This window comes from Bos indicus x Bos taurus, chromosome 7 (assembly GCF_003369695.1).
Source record: "Bos indicus x Bos taurus breed Angus x Brahman F1 hybrid chromosome 7, Bos_hybrid_MaternalHap_v2.0, whole genome shotgun sequence".
Classification (NCBI taxonomy): Eukaryota; Metazoa; Chordata; class Mammalia; order Artiodactyla; family Bovidae; genus Bos; species Bos indicus x Bos taurus.
Window position 1 is genome coordinate 92,847,756 of NC_040082.1, and position 20,147 is coordinate 92,867,902.

At 55.7% G+C, this 20,147-nt stretch overlaps 2 protein-coding genes across 7 annotated transcripts; one reads left to right on the forward strand and one right to left on the reverse strand.

Annotated features, from left to right (window-relative positions):
* Positions 1–374: 374 nt before the first annotated feature.
* On the reverse strand, positions 375–7,585 carry GPR108 (G protein-coupled receptor 108). Of its 5 annotated transcripts, none has more exons than XM_027547466.1 (18): positions 7,428–7,584; positions 6,583–6,702; positions 5,465–5,515; positions 5,155–5,237; positions 4,077–4,201; positions 3,913–3,977; positions 3,766–3,834; positions 3,565–3,669; positions 3,246–3,379; positions 3,060–3,135; positions 2,518–2,591; positions 2,303–2,420; positions 2,083–2,213; positions 1,954–1,997; positions 1,684–1,733; positions 1,387–1,470; positions 972–1,096; positions 375–710 (listed from the first exon to the last, which is right to left on the reverse strand). In XM_027547466.1, exons 1-18 carry the CDS (start codon positions 7,545–7,547, stop codon positions 638–640), a joined length of 1,647 nt encoding a protein of 548 aa, XP_027403267.1. In that variant the 5' UTR covers positions 7,548–7,584; the 3' UTR covers positions 375–637. The 5 variants fall into 5 exon arrangements, with proteins under 5 accessions (XP_027403267.1, XP_027403269.1, XP_027403271.1 ...); XM_027547468.1 differs by having other exon boundaries at positions 3,913–3,974; positions 7,428–7,581; XM_027547470.1 differs by lacking the exon at positions 7,428–7,584 and adding an exon at positions 7,203–7,288.
* Positions 7,586–10,081: 2,496 nt separating this feature from the next.
* TRIP10 (thyroid hormone receptor interactor 10) lies at positions 10,082–19,870 on the forward strand. Of its 2 annotated transcripts, XM_027547471.1 has the most exons (15): positions 10,087–10,194; positions 11,362–11,477; positions 11,562–11,618; positions 12,499–12,646; positions 12,724–12,786; positions 12,997–13,101; positions 13,193–13,321; positions 14,100–14,246; positions 14,370–14,564; positions 15,617–15,784; positions 16,047–16,156; positions 18,615–18,747; positions 18,973–19,118; positions 19,208–19,329; positions 19,459–19,870. In XM_027547471.1, exons 1-15 carry the CDS (start codon positions 10,171–10,173, stop codon positions 19,605–19,607), a joined length of 1,812 nt encoding a protein of 603 aa, XP_027403272.1. In that variant the 5' UTR covers positions 10,087–10,170; the 3' UTR covers positions 19,608–19,870. The 2 variants fall into 2 exon arrangements, with proteins under 2 accessions (XP_027403273.1, XP_027403272.1); XM_027547472.1 differs by lacking the exon at positions 15,617–15,784 and having other exon boundaries at positions 10,082–10,194.
* The last annotated feature ends 277 nt before the right edge of the window (positions 19,871–20,147 follow it).

Here is a 20,147-nt window from a genome sequence, read left to right on the forward strand (position 1 = left end):
AGATATGACACTGAGCCACTTGCGGTCATCCAATCAACCATTTTTTCCTCCCCTCCAGCCTTTGCACAGGCGGTCCCCTCATCTGGGCCTGTGCATCCCTTTCTTCTCTCTCTGCTCACCTCTGACTCCCCAGGCTGGGTCAGGACCCTGTGCTGGAAGCAGGCACTTAAGTGTTGGGATTTGGGATGGACTGTGGTCACTGCTGTGTCCTGTGTGGGGCAGGCATGCAGTGGTGGCTCAATTGATACTTATTGAACGTGTTAAGTAATGGGTACTGCAACCTCAACCCCCGCTCCTATCCCCACCAGGGGTCTCTAAATTCCAAACAGCCTCTGCATGCGCTCTCCAACCCCCCAAAAGGCAAGAGACCAGCGTAACAAAACAGATGGGTCATTATTGTACAGCTGCAAGTGGGGGGTTGGTCCCGGGTGGGGCCATGGTGCTCAACATCTGTGGGGGATGGAGGCTGTCTGTCGTCTTCTGAACGGGCTCTAGGAACTCTGGTCCCAGGATGCTGGGTGCCCTGTGAGCACCGGCCCCCTCCTCCCCTCACTGTCTTTGGGAGAAGCCGGAGCAGGGAATGTCTGAAGAGACGAGGAGGAAGAAGGACGAAGGACTGTTTGAGGTGGAGACCTGATCACAACAGCTCCCGCCCGCTGGCTGTTTTGTTGACTTTGGACAGGCCTTCCCGGAACCCAGAATCGGTCATTCTACAGGCAGAGAGTAAGGAGGTGGTCCAGGAGTTGAGGGGAGCCAAGTCTCACCCTCGAAGCTCACCACGCCCACCCCGAGCCTCCTGGCCTCGCCCAGATCCCACCCACCCGTGCTGAGACTGCCCCCCCCCACCTTCCTCCCCACTGCCTAGGCCCACCCACTCAGTCCCAGCACACCCACCCCAGAGCCTCCTGGCCCCGCCCCAGGCCCCGCCCCCTCGCTGCCAAAGCCCCACCCACACCAGCCCTAGGGCTCACACTTGCTCTATCTGCATGCCCTCCTCATCCTCTTGGGGTAGCTGCAGGTACGGGTTATCCCTTGCGGGTTGGAACTTGTAGCCCGTGAGCACGAAGAAGGCGAGAGTGGAGCCCTCCACCAAGAGCTGGGAAGTTTGGGAGGCGGAGGTGGGGGGTGGGTGGGGGGAACGGACGACAGCCCGTTCCTTAGTACGTACACCCACCCTAACCCCTCCATCTGCAGTCCCTTGAAGCCCGGCCCCCCTGCCCTCCACCGATAATTCCCCGGCCCCCACCCTAGGCATCCCCAGGGGTCCCGGTGGTCTCATCCCCTCAGGGGTCGAGAGGGTGCAGTGGGAGTGTCAGGCACACTCCCCCTGCCTCCACCGCTATCGTCTGGCTCACCCTCCGCCCCTCCTGGGGCCTCAGTGCTCACCTGGTACAGCCACTGCCACTGGAAGGGCACGACCGCCCGCAGCAAGATGGCAATGATCCGTGTGAAGTAAATGTAGCAGATGACCTGCAGGGGCGTAGGGGTGAGAGGTCAACGGGGGATGAGACCACCGGCACCGCTGGGGATGCCTGGGGTGGGGGCCAGCGGGGCCGGGCTCCAAGGGACTGCAGATGGAGGCGTTAGGGTGGTGTGCTTGCTAATGAGCTGGCTGTCGTCTGCCCCCTCGCCCCCGCTCCACCACCGCCTCCCAAACTTCCCGAGTGAGCAGAGGGTTCCTACCATGACATAGTAATGCCGGAACAGCTTCAGCTTGGCCAGGTTCACTGCCACTGAACGGTGGGCACAGAGAGTGGGGGTCAAGGGAAGGACTCTGGGGGCAGGACGAAGGGGTCAGGGGTGGAGGAGAGGACATTTGGGTGCAGAGTGTGGAGAGGGATGTGCAAGGGAAGGTAAGTGGGAGGAGAGGCAGTCAGAGGAGGGATGGGAGGAGCATCCAGGGGTCAGCAAGAGGGGCCAGCAGCCAGCCAAGGGCCCCAGGCACAGCCTCACCCTTCCCATCAGTGCCAGACGCGTCCTGGAGATGCCGGATGGACCTGGGACGGAGGGAGGGACACAGGGGGCAGTCAGTACTGCCCCTGCCCGTGCCCACAGCGGGAGGGGCCTAGTGGGGGTCCTCACCAGACCACGGGGAACAGGATGGTGCCACAGCAGATGAGATCCACCAGGAAGAGGATCTCCTTCCAGATACCGTAGTCGCTGGCACCCTCCTCGCGGGACTCCATGACAATGTAGGCCACGTTGGCCAGGACCTGCGGGGCAGGGGGCGGGGCAGGTGGGCGGGGGACTGGGCGTGTGTAGCCACGCCCACCAGCCCCGCCCCTGGGACCTCCCTAGGCACCTGCAGTGGGATCACTATCCCAAAGATCTTCTTCTCCTTGTCTGACAGCACATACTTGACGAAGGCCCAGCCGGAGCCGATCAAGGCAATGGTGATGAAGAGGAGGGCACCTTTCAGCCTGGCGGAGGGAGGTAGGAGGTGTGGTGAGACCCTGGGGGCCCAGCCCTCCTCTGTCTGCCTCCCCACCACCTTGCCCAGCAGAAAGGGGCACTCACAGATGCGTGATGTAGTGCATGACAGCGAGGCCTTCGATGGGGTGGCCCTGGCTGTTGATGAAGTAGTAGTTGATCTGGAGGTGGGTGGATGGATTGACAGTCAGACAGATGGACAGGGGAATGGGGAGGGTGGATGGATGGTGGTTTGGGAACATGCACAATCACTGATGGATGGATGACCAGGAAGGGGACAGGAACAGACGGTTCCAATCAGGATGGCGCGTGGACAGAGAAAGAGACAGTCACACCCGCGACAATGGAGGGAAGGTCACAGTCGGACGGATGGACAGTTAGATAATCGGCCTGGTTGATAGTCACAGCTGGACCCACAAATAGTCAGACTGAAAGGTGGGCTATCACAGCTGGACAGAAGGGCTGGATGGAAAGCTGGCTACAGTGATAAAATGGATGGACACTCGGATGGACATATGGAACTCTCCAGCCCAGGGTCTGCAGAGATTTGGGGAGTGGCTTGTAGGGGCTTTTTCCTGGCCCCAGAGACTCCAGCCCACCCCACGCTGTTCCTGGCCCCAGACTCTCACACTGTGGAAGAGGAGAGAGACGCTCTTGGTGAAAGTCAGGGCTGCCATGAGCCAGTGGATCTTGAAGACGTTGTACCTGGAGGGGGAGGAGAGATGAGGGACAGAAGAGAGAGGGCATTAGTTTGGGGCAGGGATGGGAAAGTGGGGAGACAGGAGGTGGAGGACCCCCAGGATCAAGGGCATTACGTGTTCTTGCAGAGGATGGACACCCAGAAGATGCCGGCGCCCAGGAAGCATGCGGACATGACCATGTACAGCTTGAAAAGAGGGATTTCCGCCGCTGACAGGTAGCCCTCGGGGTTCTTCTCCCGGATCATTACCTGGGGAGGAAGCAGTGGGGGACAGGGGGTTACAGGCTAGCTCCAGACACGCTGGGCCCTGAGTGTGAGTGTCCAGGTTCCGTTCTCTCATTTCTGATCCTCAGATTTCCCGTCTCCCTGAGGCACACACGGTACCTGGCCCGCAGTGAGGGCTCCATGGTCCCACTGCCCTCCCCTCCACTCACCGTGATGTCAAATGGCTGCTCCCGGCCTGGCACCGAGTTGTCACAGTTGTGGAAGTTGAGGTTGTACTGGCCTTCCTCGGCCCTAGAGCCAATCACTACATGGAACTGAGAGGCGGGCGGACAGAGGGGAGAGGGGACCTCAACTTGGGGGCGTCTCCACTTTGTGGAGGGGAGGGGCTGCAGGCACTCCCAGATACTCACACTGAAATTATAGGAGTTGTTGAGGTGGCCCAGGCCCAACACCAGCTCCTGGTCCTTCCCACTGACACCCTGCGGGGGACAGAGATGGAGCATCAGTTGCCCCTATGGGGGCGGGGCCTTCCTCCCTCCTGCCCTGGCTTCCCGTACCTGCCGGTCCCCTTGTAACCCTGTGGGTTTTGACTTGGCCTTGTCAGGTGCAGCAGTGGTCCCTGCTGGTGAAACACAGGTGAGATCAGAGATGGACAGACAGCAGAACGATGGGGGGATGTATGGAGCACCCCTGCCCACCCACTCCTCCCAGCCCGACTCACCGTGGTCCACCTTGGGGGTGACCATGTGCTCTGACTTCGGGAGCCCTGGTTCGGAGGGTGATTCCGGGAGGAGCCCAGCAGAGATGAATAGCTTTTTCTGCTCCCCATACTTTCGTACCTGGACCCTGGGGATGATGTGGGGCGGCTGAAGCCCGAGGTCAGGAACACCAGCTGTGCTGAGGGACTCAATGGCCACTCAGGTCCTCAGGGTCTCCTCTCTCGGGGGGCTCTAACAGTGGTCATCAAGTGGCAGCATTTGGCCACCATCCAATCGAGATGGCTGCCACATCCCTGTGTTGCTAGCACCAGGGATTATCTGTCACTTCCCATGATACCAAGTCACTCATTCTACTGAAATACACCTTATTTAGTAAGAAAATGCTGTCAGGCTTCCCTGGTCATGTGTGCATGCTAAGTCGCTTCAGTTCTGTCCAACTCTTTGGGACCCTATGGAAATGTAGCCCTCCAGGTTCCTCTGTCCATGGGATTCTCCAGGCAAGAATACTGGAGCAGGTTGCCATTTCCTACTCCAGGGGATCTTCCTGATCCAGAGATCGAATCTGCCTCTCCTTCATTGGTAGGTGGATTTTTATCCGCTGTACCACCAGGGAGGGCTGCCCTGGTGGCTCAGTGGTAAAGAATCCACCTGCCAAATGCAGGGGAGATGGATTCAATCCCTGGTCTGGGAGGATCCCCTATGCCATGGAACATCTAAGCCCATGCGCCACAACCACTGAGCCTGCGTTCTAGAGCTCACCTGCCGAACCTACTGAAGCCCGAATGCCCTAGAGCCCGTGCTCCGCAATAAGAGATGCCATAGGAATCAGAAGCCAGAGCATCTTAAGTAGAGAGAAAGTAGCTTCTGCTCGCCACCAGTAGAGAAAGCCTATGTGCAGCAACAAAGACCCAGTGCAGCCAAAAATAAATAACTAAAATTTAACAACAACAACAAAAGCGAGTGGCTTTCTCCAAAGGCATAAGGTTGTTTCTGGCTGGTTCTCATTCCACCTGATCAGCTCACATGGGTATTACGAGGGACACCCCAGTGATGGATCTTTAGAGTAGCCCCCATACTCACTCCAGATCCTTGGTGTTGATGAGGAAGAGAACCAGGAGGCTGCTACTGTTTTTCCGGAGAGGACACTCATGGGAGTCCCGATTCTGGAGGGTGGGCAGTAGGGAGCTTTGGTTACCCCCACCCACTGGTCCAGGCCCACCCTGCCTCCCTCCCCATCCTCTCCTCCTTCCCCGGGGCAAGGGTGAGTTTCTCCCTTCCTCTCTGGGAGAGGACAGGGGCCTCTGAGTTTCAGAGGCCAACAGACAACCCTCCCCTTCCTCTGCCTCTGCCCCTCCACCGTCCTCTCCCCACTTTCATCCCTACCACTCACTGAGTAGGAGCGAATGCTGCCAGATCTCACCCGGGTCAGACTGAACCCCACCTGGCAAGTGGAAAGAAAAGAGACTGTGAGGTGGGGGATGCCAGCAAGGACCTCTATCAGTGGCAACAGACACATAACCTCGAACTTCCTTAATACCTACTAAGGGGGAGATCCTGCATTCACTGACTTTTCCTACTTGCCCCCAGCACCCCAATCCTCTTCCTTTAACTCCTAACCACTCGACTAGGATGTCATTTCCTCCAGGAGACCTTCGCTGGTTCCTCTCCCCCCCACCCCCAATTTAAAATGATGATGTAAAAAATAAGTAGAATGTTTACGGCTTCCTGCCTTGGGCTCTGGAATCCAACACACTTGGATCTACATCCAAGCTCTGGGACTCTGAGTAAGCCACATACCTCTGAGTCTGTACAAACACCTGTAAAATTTGGTTTACAGGTGTAATATTATCACAGGGATCCTGAAAGGTGGCTATGACAGAACAGACTCATGGAAATTGATTTGCAGTATATGGGTACCCAGCGGGGGTTCAATAACACTAGCCTCTTATTTTGACTGCAGGAACTGGGGCTGTCCCGTTCACTGGTAGGCTCCCCTCTCACCAGCTTCCTATATAGCCTGAGAAAGTATTCCTCAGTTGCTGCTAAGTCATGTCAGTCGTGTCCGACTCTGTGTGACCCCATATATGGCAGCCTACCAGCCCCGCCTCCCCCCGTCCCTGGGATTCTCCAGGCAAGAACACTGGAGTGGGTTGCCATTTCCTTCTCTAACGCATGAAAGTGAAAAGAGAAAGTGAAGTCGCTCAGTCGTGTCCGACTCAGCGACCCCATGGACTGAAGCCTACCAGGCTCCTCCGTCCATGGGGTTTTCCAGGCAAGAGTACTGGAGTGGGTTGCCATTGCCTTCTCCTCAGTTACAGATAAGCAAATATTCCTCAGTTACAGATAAGCAAATAAAAACTCAGGAGAGACCAAAGGACTGGCCCACGATCACAAGGGTGAGGCAGAGCTACGATGTGAATCCAGAACTGGGGGGTGGGGGGGGGGGTGGCTGGGCTCAGAAACTTGTGCACCTCTCCCTCCTCCAGCAAATTTCCCAAAGCCCCTCACCAGCGGGGCCTTCTCTTCTGTATCCTGGCGGCCTAGCCTCAGGAGGCTCAGATTCACCTCCAGGGAGCCGTTGGTGTAGAAACCAAAGCTGTTCAGTTGGATATCTGCTCGCTTCTCCCCCTGCCGGAGACCAAGGAAACAGAGACAGTTCAGACTTCCCACCAGCCCAGCCCCAGGGCTCTGGCACGAGATTCCGCCAAGGGCTTCGGCCCCCTCCCGGTATCTCTGTATTTAGGACAGGTTCAAAGGGTGACGGGAGAGAAAGAGAGGGCCACCCCTGTAGGCCATGACCCCAGACCAATTCCAGGTAAGCACAGAATGGTTCGGGATCCTCTGGCCACCATTCGGAGAGTCCAGGAAGAAAAGGTCTGGGATACGTGGAATTCTCCCTACGAGGTGGGCATCACCCGTAAAGCAGGATTACGCATCTTGGGGACCCTGGTCCTCACTTCTAGGAAAATTTTTAGGTTCCAACTGAGTCCCCAAGATCCCAATTAGTACTCTCATTCTAGAACCCCCAGGGACTTCCCTGGGCGGCGTCAAGGGTCCCTAGCAGCCCCAAAGCGATCCCAAGAATTTAAAGGCCTCAGAGTCCTGGGTCCCCAGAGGTGAAGCCCCACCCGCTGTGGGCAAGGGACGACCCCAGCGCAGCAGGCCAGGCATCTTCAAAAGAACCACTGAGAGGGCTCCTCTGGCGAGACCACTCCTGGCCTGAAGCAGGGGGCGCTGGACCTCTCCATCCCGCATAAGGAGCGGGGGAGATAGGACGAGACCACTCCAAGCTAGGGGCTTTTCCGGGCCAAAGCTGCGCCCCGCACCCCAGACCGCCACGCGGCGGGACTCACCGTCAGCGTCAGCCGGTGAATGCGTCCAGAGGAACCGCCTAACAGCAGCAGCAGAAGTAGCCACGGTCCCCATTCCGCGGGGCTCCCACGGCCGAGCCCCCTCCTCTCGCTCACTGCCATCTCTGGAGCCACCGCCTCCCTTGACACCCCCTCTGACGCCCCCAGGCCCGCCTACCGGTGAACCAATCGCCGCACGGTGGGGGCCGACCCTTCTGCTTTTTGAGCCCTCCCAGCCAATCACCGATTGCCTCCTCTCGCGCCCGCCCCTGTAAAACACCAAATGGACAGCACCAGTCCCGAATGGGAATGCTAATATTGCTTAACCCCGCCTTCACACCCACCAATCACTAGAAAGATTGTCCCGGATGTAGGTTGATGGAAAGCTCATCTAACCAATTGTGATGGATCTGATATCCTTCCCTGAAGAGGAATTCCTCCACCCACTCTTAACTGACAGATCCGTTCAGAACTACATTACCCACAACGCAAGGTTGGAGGGGGTGGGGCAGCAAACAACTCAATGGGGGCATACAATAAACTACATCTCCCAATATCCCTAAGGACAGACTTCCCCTTTTTCCCCTGGGGATGTGGCTCCCTGCCAAAGCTCAGGCTTTTGGTAAACACTTGCATTTGCTAAAGTCTGTCTCGTTTTCCTAATCTTGCAGATCCACCGAAAGGCCAAAACCTGGCCCCAAGCTAAATCATGACCCTGGAATGACCTGTGATCCCAGACTGAGTTACCAGGCTTAGGCGGACACTTATATCCTGGAGTGAGGCCACTGGATGGAGTCCCATCCCCAGAATCCAGGACAATCTTGATTCAGGCTGAACCCCAACACCAGGCTGAGCGCCTACCTGCAGCTGAGTCCTGACCTCAGCTGAAACGCAGCTCTCCCTTCCCCTTCTACTCTCAGCCTATCAGTTCAGTTCAGTCGCTCAGTCGTGTCCGAGTCTTTGCAACCCTATGAATCGCAGCACGCCAGGCCTCCCTGTCCACCACCAACTCCCGGAGTTTACTCAAACTTGCGTCCATCGAGTCGGTGATGCCATCCAGCCATCTCATCCTCAGTCGTCCCCTTCTCCTCCTGCCCCCAATCCCTCCCAGCATCAGAGTCTTTTCCAATGAGTCAACTCTACTGAGCCTTAATCTCTGGCTGAATTTACACCTAGACAGATCTCAGATAAAGACTGAGCCCTGACCTCAGATTAGGACAGACCTGTGGACCTTCGTTTGAGTCCCAGGCCTTCGACTAGTGGCTCACCCCTCTCCTAAACCTCCGATCCTAGTCAGGTCCCATCCCAATTGTGGTGCCCACCTGGGATGAACCCCAATTTCAGTTGAGACCCTAACTCCCAGGCTGAGCCGCTGAGTTCCAGACCCCAGGCTGAGTTTCTGACTCCATCTGACCCTCTAACCTCTGGTATGCATGCTCAATAACTCAGTCGTGTCCGACTCTTTGTGACCCTATGGACTGTAGCCTGCCAGGCTCCCCTGTCCATGGGATTTCCCAGGCAAGAGTACTGGAGTGGGTTGCCGTTTCCTTCTCCATCTAATCTCTGGAGCCCGTCTATTTTGCAATTTGAAGTTTTCTAACTCGGAAGCCACCAGCAGGTGGGGCCAGGTCCCCGCAGAGCCGTCTGTCCCAGTGTGGGTTACTGGAGCTATCTATCCTAGCCGTGTTGTATTTCGTGTGTCCTGGAAGACGGGGCTCAGAGCCTGACTTGTCCCAGGGGGTCCAAAGCCCTCAGCCCCAGCAGGGCGACTGTCACCTCTGTAACCAAAGAGAAACTACCAAAGGCAGGAGAGGATGGGAGTTGGGGGAGGTTGCTCCTTGGATCTCGCCCCTTTCATCCCAGTGCCTCAAAGGGATTAACAGTGTGTGAACTGACTTTTATGAGAGAGGTGACAGACTTCCAAGCCCAAGGGTTCGAGGAGCAGGGGAGTGGTGGAGTAGGAATACTAGGGTCTATGCAAACTATTAAACCTGATTGGGCCTTAATGGATGAGACTGGGAAATGGGCAGGTGCAAGCTCGAACTGTACGGGAGCCGAGTAAAGGCCTGGGCCTGACGCCCCAAGGACAGCCCGTCCTCAGTTTCCCGGCGTAGACTTTAGGGAGGGAGGCAGGATGCGGTAGGGGCACTAATGGACCCGGCCTTGGCGGAGGCGCGTCCTGGACAGGATCGAAGTCTTCCCATCCGCCCTGTGGCCGGAGGGACCAGACCATTAGTGGGACGAACGTAGACGTCTGGAGCCAGGCCGGCCCGCAAGAGCGGGGTGACCTCAGTTCTCCCTGCGATGGAGTGGGGTGAAAACCTCCTGGGTTGGGGCTTTAGTGTCTTGGCCCTTTAATGAATGATTGAAAAGAAAGAGGAAAAGAAAAACCGTCCAGGGCGGGGTCAGGGATGGGGTGGACAAAAGGGTCCCAGGGGATTTGGAAAATGGATGGGGGTCCTTTAAGGGGTCTATCCAGTGGCGTCGGGTGGCGCGCATTCCTTTAACAAGGGGCGGGGCGTCCGTTGGGGCCCGCCTCCTTGGAGGGGGTTCTTGCTTTCAGGGGGCCGTGCCAGGGCTCCAAGAGTGCGGGGGCGTGGCAGAGTGTACGGGGCGTGGCAGAGCTTGGAGTGGGCGGGGCCTTTAGCGGGGCGGGGTCGGGCTCCTCGCCCTGGGCTGAGTCTCCCGGCGGCGGCGGGCGTCAGGGACCGGGTGCGGTGGAGGCGTCGGCCGCGGCAGGAGCAGCATGGATTGGGGCACCGAACTGTGGGTGAGTCTGTTCCGCTTGACTCCAAGTTCCTCCCTTCCTGGGGTCCAGACCCACGATTTGCCCCTGCAGTACCCCAGCGGGATCTCTGCGCGTTTCCTTCCACCGACCCCTGGAATCCCCTCTCTCCGCGGAGTTTCCCAGGGCGGTTCAGGACGCCCCGGAGCGGAGGGCGACCTTTCAGTTGCCGCGCTGGGAAACTGAGGTACGGGGTTCATAGTGAGGAGGGCAGAAGAAGTCCTGGGACCAGGCCTGAGCAGCCGGGAGAGGTCACCTATTTTGAGCGCCCTGACTGGGCCGGCGGCTTATCTTACGGCCCCTGGGTCCCTGCCCGCCGTCCGCCTGTCCGGCTGGGGCGGGGGAGGGGGCCCGCTGGCCACTTCCAACCCCACGTGGGACCTGGAAGTCCAAACCGCCTTCACGTCGCCTCTAATCTACAATTAGGGATTGGGACGCTGTAGGGGGGAGGGGGCTGCGAGCCTCGGCCTCAGCCCCCTCCCCCAGCCCTCCTTAGGCACTGGGAGGGGCCGCCACCAATCGCCTCGAACCTATGCCCTGGAAGCCCCAGAATTTTTTCCCCCTTTCCTAGCCGGAACCTCTGACCCCTCCTCTTTCTGGGGGCGGTGGCACTCCTGGGTTCCTGGGTGCCCTGGGTTAACTAGATCGTCCCCCCAACACCAACTCTGGGATTTCTTTTGGAGGTAAAGTGGAGTCAGTGAGGAAAACTGAGTCGCCCCTGGGGGGACCCTGGGAAGCGTGGCGACCGGGGGAACCTGATGCCCGCGCTCCCACCATTCTAGGGCCCCCCCAAGCTGCAGGGAACCCTGCCCCTCTGGCCCTGACTCACGCCAGGCCGGCCGGATTTTCCGGAATCTGGGGGGGATTAGGGGACCCGGGGCAGGGGGAGTGGCCTTGCCCCATTCCACACCCCTCTTGGACGCCGGGAGAGGGGACCCTGTAGTCCGGCTGGGGCCCCGCCCCAGTTCTCTGGCCCTTCCCGGGAAGGGGAGGGGGTTCCCGCCGGTTTCCTGCCTCCCCCCGCACCGCTCCGGGGCGGGGCCGGGAAGCCACTCCTTCTTGGAGCTCGGAGCCAGGAGGCTCCCTTGCCGCTGGGTCGGCGGCTGTGGGGTCCCCGGGTCCTGACCTTGGTCCTCCCAATCCCCCTGCTAGGATCAGTTTGAGGTGCTCGAGCGGCACACGCAGTGGGGTCTGGACCTGTTGGACAGATACGTGAAGTTCGTGAAAGAGCGGACGGAGGTGGAGCAGGCTTATGCAAAGCAACTGCGGTGAGACCCTAAGGTGGCCGCGCCCTGGGGTTAGGGGGAGCGGTTGGAGGACTGGGGGCTCAGCCTTCCTACCTCTCTCCGTAGGAGCCTGGTGAAAAAATACATGCCCAAAAGACCTGCCAAAGATGACCCTGAATCCAAGTAAGAACGAACACCGGATGGATACAGGGCTAGATTTGGGAGGGCCAGGGGTATGGGACCCACTTCCTCTCTCTCTCAAGCTGGGCTCTCTCTCTCAAGCTGGGCTCCCCGCAAACAGATCCCTCACTTCTCACCCCAGTTCCACCAGAGGCGTGAGCTTGGATGCAGGAACCGAATTACCTGGCTTGGAATTCTAAATCCACTACTTTCCAGCTGAACTGCTTTGGCCACTTGACTTCAGTTCTCAGCCTCCGTTTCCCTCGCCTATTAAATGGGAGAGGCTCCCACAGTTATTAAATGAGTGACTCTGGGCAAGTGACTCATGTTGTGAGCCTTGGTTTTCCTCTCCTGTGAATTGGGGATGACGATGTCCTTGTAGGGGCTCATATGAAGGTTAAGATAGTGTGTTAAAACAATGCCTGGCTTATTTCACTTTATTCCAGTTCCGGAAACCCCCAAAGCTCTAGAAAGCAAAAGGTTTTCTGGTCACTTGTTTGGAGGCAATCTCAAGACCTGAACTGACATGAAGTTAATTAAGTTCATTAGGGTCTTCTTGGATTTTATCTCACTTATGTGAATACTAATGCTTCTTGCAAAAGCATTTATAGTATTTGATTATACGATGCTGCTACTGACACCACGAGAGTGATGCAAAAAGATGGTATAAGCATCGTATCCCCTTTCTAAGACCTCCCCAAATTCTGAGAATTCTGAGTTTCTGTGTCCCCCTCGAGGGCTGGGGGTGTGGGCCAGAATTTATTGTTGCTTCTGGGGTGAATGTCTTGGGGCTCACGCTTTCTCATATGGAGGTGGGTCTGCGGGCTTGTGGTTCCCAGGGGTCCTGACCCCCAGCCCCCATCCCGCCTCCATCCCACCCCAGGTTCAGCCAGCAACAGTCCTTCGTGCAGATTCTGCAGGAGGTGAATGATTTTGCCGGCCAGCGGGAGCTGGTGGCTGAGAACCTCAGCGTGCGTGTATGTCTGGAGCTGGCCAAGTACTCGCAGGAGATGAAACAGGAGAGAAAGATGGTGGGTGATCCCTTCTCTGGGGCTTCCCGAGGGTCCCCTGACATCAGGGTGAGCCTTATCGCCCCCTCTTCCCATAGCACTTCCAAGAAGGTCGTCGGGCCCAGCAGCAGCTGGAAAGTGGCTTCAAGCAGCTGGAGAATGTGAGTCTGTGGGTGTGGAGAAGCGAGGCTCTGGCCCCGAGCAGCTGGGTGAAGGTTGTCTATTCACTTCGTCTGGCCGGGACCCCTCCTCTCCTGTGGGTTTCCAACCTGCCTGTTGTCCCCACCCTGACTCCCGGTTGCTGGTGACTTCCCCCAGTCCCTGAAACCATGGCGGGCAGCTCCTTCATTCCGGTTCTGTCTCCAACACAGAGTAAACGTAAATTTGAACGGGACTGCAGGGAGGCTGAGAAGGCAGCCCAGACCGCTGAGAGGCTTGACCAGGATATCAACGCCACCAAGGCTGATGTGGAGAAGGTGCCTGTGGGGTCTGAGACAGGCTTGGGGGTCAGGGTTAGGCAAGGCCAGAACTGGGCTATGACCTTCCCCCCACCTCGATATTCCTCAGGCCAAACAACAAGCCCACCTTCGGAGTCATATGGCAGAAGAAAGCAAAAATGAGTATGCAGCCCAACTACAGCGCTTCAACCGTGACCAGTCTCACTTCTATTTTTCCCAGATGCCCCAGATATTTGATGTGAGTGCTACAAACCCCCAGTCCCACCTTCCCTAGAGAACCCCAGAGGTAACCAACTCCTATACACTTGTCAAAACCCCAGCTGTAATGCCCTAATCTCTAAATTGTAAAGGAGTTAGAACCAAATAGTCAAGTGTTCTCCGATTTTATTCAAGCTGTTCTTTCTGCCAGGGATGTCGTTCTTTCCTTTTGTAATTCCTACATTCTTCCAAGCCCCAATTCTAACAAACCCTCTGGAAGATCTCAAATTTCCCTTCTCCTGTTTCAGCTCTGTACTCTACTCTCTATCCCAACACTGAGACTGGGAGTATCTGTGTTGGGTCTGCTTTTTTCTTGAAATTCCTGGCTGTGTTTTTTTCTTAGTATATTTTTTAAATTAATTAATTAGGCTGCACCTTGTCTTAGTTGCAGCATGTGGGATCTAGTTCCCTGACCAGGGATTGAACCTGGACCCCTTGCATTGGGAATGCAGTGCCTTAGCCACTGGACCACTGGGGAAGTCCCTTCCTGGCTACATTTTCACCTCCTTTGAGGAGCCTTTCCTGACTCCCTAGGCAAAAGGAGGGCCTCAAATTCCTCTCTGACATCTTCCTGGCCTCTGAAATTTCTCCCCTGACCACACTGAGCTTGAAGTCTCTGTGTTCAATTCTGTGTTTTCCCTGCTAAACTGGGCTTGGGGCTGTGGTCAGTGTGGGGCTCCATTATGCTCAGGAGGGAATCACTCTGCCACCAGCCCCTCGACCAATGCCCCTGAGAACCGTGCCCCCTGTCTCTATAGAAGCTGCAGGACATGGATGAGCGGCGGGCCACCCACCTGGGGGCTGGTTACGGGCTCCTGTCAGAGACTGAGCTGGAGGTGGTACCCATCATCGCCAAGTGTTTGGAGGGCATGAAGGTGGCGGCAGATGCTGTGAATGCCAAGAATGTGGGTACCCGGTCCTGGCAGTGGACCACGGGGGACAAGCAGTGGTTGGGGGTGGTATGCAGAAGTAGGAGTCCGAAGGCTGGACCCCCAGTCTTGCCCCTGATTGCCCCTCACCATCCCCAGGATTCCCAGGTCCTAATTGAGCTGCACAAGTCAGGCTTTGCCCGTCCGGGTGATGTGGAATTCGAAGACTTTAGCCAGCCCATGAACCGTGTGCCCTCGGACAGCAGCCTGGGTACCCCCTCCGATGGACGGCCAGAGCTCCGAGGCACGAGCCGCAGCCGGGCTAAGCGCTGGCCATTCGGCAAGAAGAACAAGGTGGGGGCCGGGGCCCTCAGTGTGGAGGGCTGGGTGTGAGTGGGGACAGCAGGGGCCCACACTGAGTCAGCCCCAGCCGCCGGAACGCTGAGTCCCGGGCAGGAATTTTCCTCTTGGCTGCTAGCCCGGGCTGGAGGGAAGGAAGGCGGCTGGGCCATTGGTCTGGGAGTCCCCCGAGGCTGTGGGGGGGTGGGGTGGGGGCGGATTGACAGGGGAGGGCCTGTGGCGTCTGTCTGCTCCTTCTCAGGAGGCTGAGAGAAGAGACCTGCTTTGGGGTTCAGGGCTGGGTGAGGGCTTGGGACACCAGCCCTAGGGACTCCCCTTGAGTCTCTTCAACCCTCTGATGAGTCTTTGGGCCCCCTAACCTCAGGCTGGTTTTTCTTGGGATTTTTGGCTTTCAATGTCAGGCACATACCTGGACGCCCCTGGTTTCTACCTTTGACAACCCCCTCCTCTGCCCAATTTATACCTTTGACTTCTGTTTCATACTTTCGATCCCTGTCGACATATGCTTTGAATCCCCTAGCTTAAACCCCAGCTGTAGCCCTTTTGGTATTTCATGCCTTTTACCCTTCTCTTAGCTTGCCCTTGACATCTATGGCCCCATTTTTGTCTGAGACCTTGATTTCTGCATGCCTCTCCTTCCACCTTCTAGACTGTGAGCCCAGAAAGCTGGGGTTGGGTGTGGGGCAGAGAAACTTGGGCCTCCCTGTGCCCCCAGGCTCCATTCTAGAAACTGGACATAGGATGCAAGGGAGGTGGGAAGTGTTGGGGGGTAGAGGGGGAGGGGTCTGGCCTTCTGGCTCACAATCTAATGCCCTCCCGTCACCTCCCAGATTTTTGTGTTGCTCTTTGCATGCATTTTCTGTGTGTGTGACTGTGTATCTTGAGTTGTGGTTTTCTTACTTTTTTTTTTTTCTTTTCTCCATTTGGTTTTTTTTTCTTTTTTCTTTATTGCGTCCATCCGCCGTCCATCCATCCGTCCATCCGTCTTTGTTCTCTACATCCTCCCGACCCTTCTGACCCATGCCCTCCCTGGCCCCTGCCGGTAGCCGTGTCCCCCACCTCTCTCCCCCCTGGGGGGCCCCCTGCCCTCGGCATTACCTAATGGACCCCCGTCCCCCCGCTCCGGCCTCGACCCCTTGGCCATACTGAGCGAGATCAGTAAGTCGGTCAAACCGCGGCTAGCATCCTTCCGCAGCCTTCGAGGCAGCCGTGGGGTAAGTGAGGCCTCTGGGGGAGGAGGAGGGGGCGGCCCCAGCCCGCCCAGCGGCCGGGTGGCGGGACCCTGGGCTCGCTTCCTGCCGCAGGCTGGGCCCCCTCCTTCCAAGGCCCCACCTGGACCTGCTTCGCTCTGTGCATGGCCTTGCCCCCCAAGAACCTTGGGCAGGGAGGAAGGTGGACTCGGTGTGTCTTAGGCCTATCTTAGACCTGGGAGCTCAAACTCTGTGTTCCGGAGCTCAATCCTCTTCCACCTCGCAGACAGTGGTGACTGAGGATTTCAGCCACTTGCCCCCGGAGCAGCAGAGAAAGCGACTGCAGCAGCAGCTGGAAGAACGGAACCGTGAACTACAGAAGGAGATGGACCAGAGGTAAGGTGAGGGGCTGAGCAGGTAAGGAACAAGGTGAAAGGATAAATGATTCACACTGAAATGGTACCCAAAGATCTAACAAACCCCAGGCCCCAATGGGTTTATAAGGTGAACTGCAAGTAGAAGTGGAGAAGGCGATGGCACCCCACTCCAGTACTCTTGCCTGGAAAATCCCATGGACGGAGGAGCCTGGTAGGCTGCCGTCCATGGGGTCGATAAGAGTCGGACAGGACTGAGGGACTTCACTTTCACTTTCATGCCTTAGAGAAGGAAATGGCAACCCACTCCAGTGTTCTTGCCTGGAGAATCCCAGGGATGGGGGAGCCTGGTGGGCTGCTGTCTATGGGGTCACACAGAGTCGGACACGACTGAAGTGACTTAGCAGCAGCCGCAGCAAGTAGAAGAAACAGTTTCTTCCCACCTTATACAAGTCATTCTAGGAAACAGAAAAAAAGTGAAAGGGACTTCCCTGGAGGTCCGGTGGTTAAGACTCTATGCTGCCAATGCAGGGAGCACAGGTTCAATCCCTGGTCAGAGAATGAAGATCCCACATGCTGCCAAAAAGACTGGGAAAAAAAAAAGAGTGAAAGCTGCCAGTTCATTTAGGAGGCTGGTGGAATCTCAGTTCCAAAACTGAGTTAGCAAGAATTCAAGAAAATCAAATTATGGATTTATTTAATTAACGATCTTAGATTGCAAAATCCTAGCCAATCCAAGTCCAGCAATGTATTAAAAACAGTATTATATCATGTGGTGATGGTGATTGCCCAACTCCATGAATGAATTTAATGCCATGGATCTGTACACTTAAAAATAGCACAAATGGGAAATTTTATATTATGTATATACCACAATAAAGAATAATAATAAAAAACAAACAAACAAAATCATGATCAGTGGGGTTAGCCCAGCCATGCAAAGATGGTTCAATATCAAAAACATCTATGAGTCTTATTCACTCCATTCATTGGCTAAAAGAAAAAATAAGCATATGGTTTTTTCATGGAATAACTCAAAACACTTAGAATATTAACAATAAAAAAACCTGCCAGATTAAAAAAAAAAGAAAGAAAATCTTTACTCACACTTTCCAAGCAGCAAGATTCTCTTCCCAGTCCTCTTACATAATAAGAATGACGTTTGCCACTTGCAGATAGGCAGCCAAATGATATTTTGCTGTTTTGCACAGAACTCCTTGTACAAAATGGCTTTTATTGGTGTAAAGTTCCATTTGATTATTGTTCCTGAGTGTTTCGTTTCGTTTTTTTTTTTAATTTTTGGCTGCACCTCAAGCAGCATCCTGGGTCTTCGTTCCCTACCAGGGATGGAACCTGCGCCCCCTGCAGGGGAAGTGCAGACTCTTAACCACTAGACCACCAGAGAAGTCCCCATTCCTGAGATTTTTATGATGTTGGGGTTACTGGTGCATGCTCTGGAGTCCAAATGGACTGGCCTTTATTCTAGCTCTTTCCAGTTTCCTCATCTGTAATGTGCATCAGGTATTAGGACTGGGAAGAAGTTGAACCCAGGTTTGTCATCGTCCAGAGGTCCATGCGTGTAACAATTACCATCTGTATATATAGACATGGAGGAAGCAGGGACAGGAGACTAATGATAATAATAATAATAATACCTAGCATTTATAAAGCTTCTAACTCCTTACATGGATCATTAGAATTCCTGTTTTCCTGAGAGACTGTGATACACATAGGAGACAATGTGTATCCTACCTGAGAGGTAGGATCCACATAGTTCTGTTTAGTGCTGTATTTCTCATGCCTAGAATGGGTTTCTGGTATGCTGTGTGCACTCAGTATGAAAATCTGAAAGTGTTAATTGCTCAGTTATGTCAGACTCTTTGCGACCCCAATGAACTGTAGCCCTCCAGGCTCCTCTGTCCATGGAATTTTCCAGGCAAGAATACTGGAGTGGGTTGCCATTTCCTTCTGCGGGGGATCTTCTGACCCAGAGATCAAACCCGCATGTCCTGCATCTCTTGCATGAGTGGTTCTTTACCACTAGCGCCACCTGGGAAGCCCCCTATATACACTACTACGTATAAAATAGATAACTAATGAGAACCTACTGTATAGCACAGGGACCTCTACTCAATGCACTGTGGTGGACTAAATGGGAAAGAAATCCAAAAAAAGAGGGGATATATGTGTACATGTGAGCTGATTCACTTTGCTAACGCAACATTGTACAGCAACTATACTCCAGCATAGTTATACTCCAGTAAAGGCACTGCTCTCATCTTCACAACACATATAGATACCATTATTCTCCTTTCACAGACAAGCCTACTGAGACACAGTTTTGGAACAACTAGGAAATGCCCGCTCTGGGATTTGAATCCAGGCTATGAAGCACTGGCTGAGCTCCCTGAAGCAAAGCCCATCTTTTTTTGTTTGTTAAATCACATGGATTTCTTTCTCCTCCATCTGTCTCACCCTAGGGAGGCCCTGAAGAAAATGAAGGATGTGTATGAAAAGACACCCCAGATGGGAGACCCAGCCAGCTTGGAACCCCGGATCACGGAAACCCTGAACAACATCGAACGGCTGAAACTGGAAGTACAGAAGTATGAGGTCAGGGCAGACCCTGGGGAGAGGCGGGGCCGGCAGGCCTGGCTGAGTCACTGCCTGGTGGGGAGGGGGAGAATGAGGGACAGGGAGTTGTAGGTGGTGGGGGCTCCAGCTGTTTCTCATCACTGCCTCTGGTGTACATGGGTGATCTCAGGAAACCTCCAGGCCCAGAGTGGGCTGACCCCAGAGCCTGGCCCTGGAGCTGAGTGTGCGGTCCCCTCCTTTCAGGCTTGGCTGGCAGAAGCTGAGAGCCGGGTCCTAAGCAACCGGGGAGACACCCTGGGCCGGCACACCCGGCCTCCAGACCCCCCAGCCAGCGCGCCGCCAGACAGCAGCAGCAACAGCAACAGTGGATCGCAAGAGAACAAGGAGAGGTGAGCAGGGAGGCCAGGTTGGGTCTGTCCCCAGACCCGGGACCCTGGTAAGGGGTGCCTATTCTCACTGCTTTGCCTTTTCCAACCAGCTCTGAAGAGCCCCCCTCTGAGGAGGGTCAGGACGCCCCCATCTACACGGAGTTTGATGAGGAATTTGAGGAGGAGCCTGCCTCCCCCATTGGTCACTGTGTGGCCATCTACCACTTTGAAGGTATGGACAGCCTGGGTGGTACATTGGTGACTTTGGTGGGGGGTAGGGGCAGGGGAGGGTGGCATTTGGGGCTGGGCTCTGTTGAGATCCGCCTCCAGCAGACCTGAGCCCACTGCCATTCTGTGACAGGGTCCAGCGAGGGCACCATCTCCATGGCTGAGGGCGAGGACCTCAGTCTCATGGAAGAAGACAAAGGCGACGGGTGGACCCGGGTCAGGCGGAAACAGGGGGGTGAGGGCTACGTGCCCACCTCTTACCTCCGCGTCATGCTCAACTGAACCCTGCTGGAAGCGGGAATAGGGGGGCTGTTGGCTGCTGCTTCTGGGCCACGGGGGGCCCCAGGACCTACGCACTTTATTTCTGCCCCCGTGGCTTTGGCTGAGACCTGTGTAACCTGCTGCCCCCCACCCCCTAACTCCTCTCCCCAGATGGACCCGCTGTGCCTTCTACCATTGATGTACATACTCATGTTTCAAATCTTTTTTCTTCCTGCCGCTCGGCTAGGGTCATTTTGTTTTATATAAAAAATGATGAAAAACTCTTGGAGTCTGTGGCTTATTAGGTTTGGATACTGGGGCTGAATATTCAAACATCACCCTCCTTAAGGGCCACGTGGGGGGGGAATGAGGAAGTGGCAATGAACCTGGGTACACCTTGGACAAGCTCTGCCCCTTGCTGGGAGTCGAGTGTTTGTGACTCCGGTAGGGAGGAGAGTGCTGGATGTCACCCCTTTGGTGTTCCCTGCAGCTCAGATCTGCTGAGCACCTACTGTGTGCCAGGCCTTCTCCACCCAGGAGCTCATTCAAACGTTGAGTTTT

Excerpts from the sequence above, each read along its gene's own strand:
- GPR108 (XM_027547465.1), bottom strand. The coding sequence starts at position 7,547 with ATGGCAGTGAGCGAGAGGAGGGGGCTCGGCCGTGGGAGCCCCGCGGAA. Across the intron at positions 4,202-5,154 it reads ATCAACACCAAGGATCTGGA|GGTCCAGGTACGAAAGTATG; the intron begins GTGAGTATGGGG and ends CATCATCCCCAG. Across the intron at positions 711-971 it reads GGCATGCAGATAGAGCAAGT|AATGACCGATTCTGGGTTCC; the intron begins GTGAGCCCTAGG and ends CTCTGCCTGTAG.
- TRIP10 (XM_027547471.1), top strand. The coding sequence starts at position 10,171 with ATGGATTGGGGCACCGAACTGTGG. Across the intron at positions 11,619-12,498 it reads AAAGATGACCCTGAATCCAA|GTTCAGCCAGCAACAGTCCT; the intron begins GTAAGAACGAAC and ends ATCCCACCCCAG. Across the intron at positions 14,247-14,369 it reads ATGCTGTGAATGCCAAGAAT|GATTCCCAGGTCCTAATTGA; the intron begins GTGGGTACCCGG and ends CACCATCCCCAG.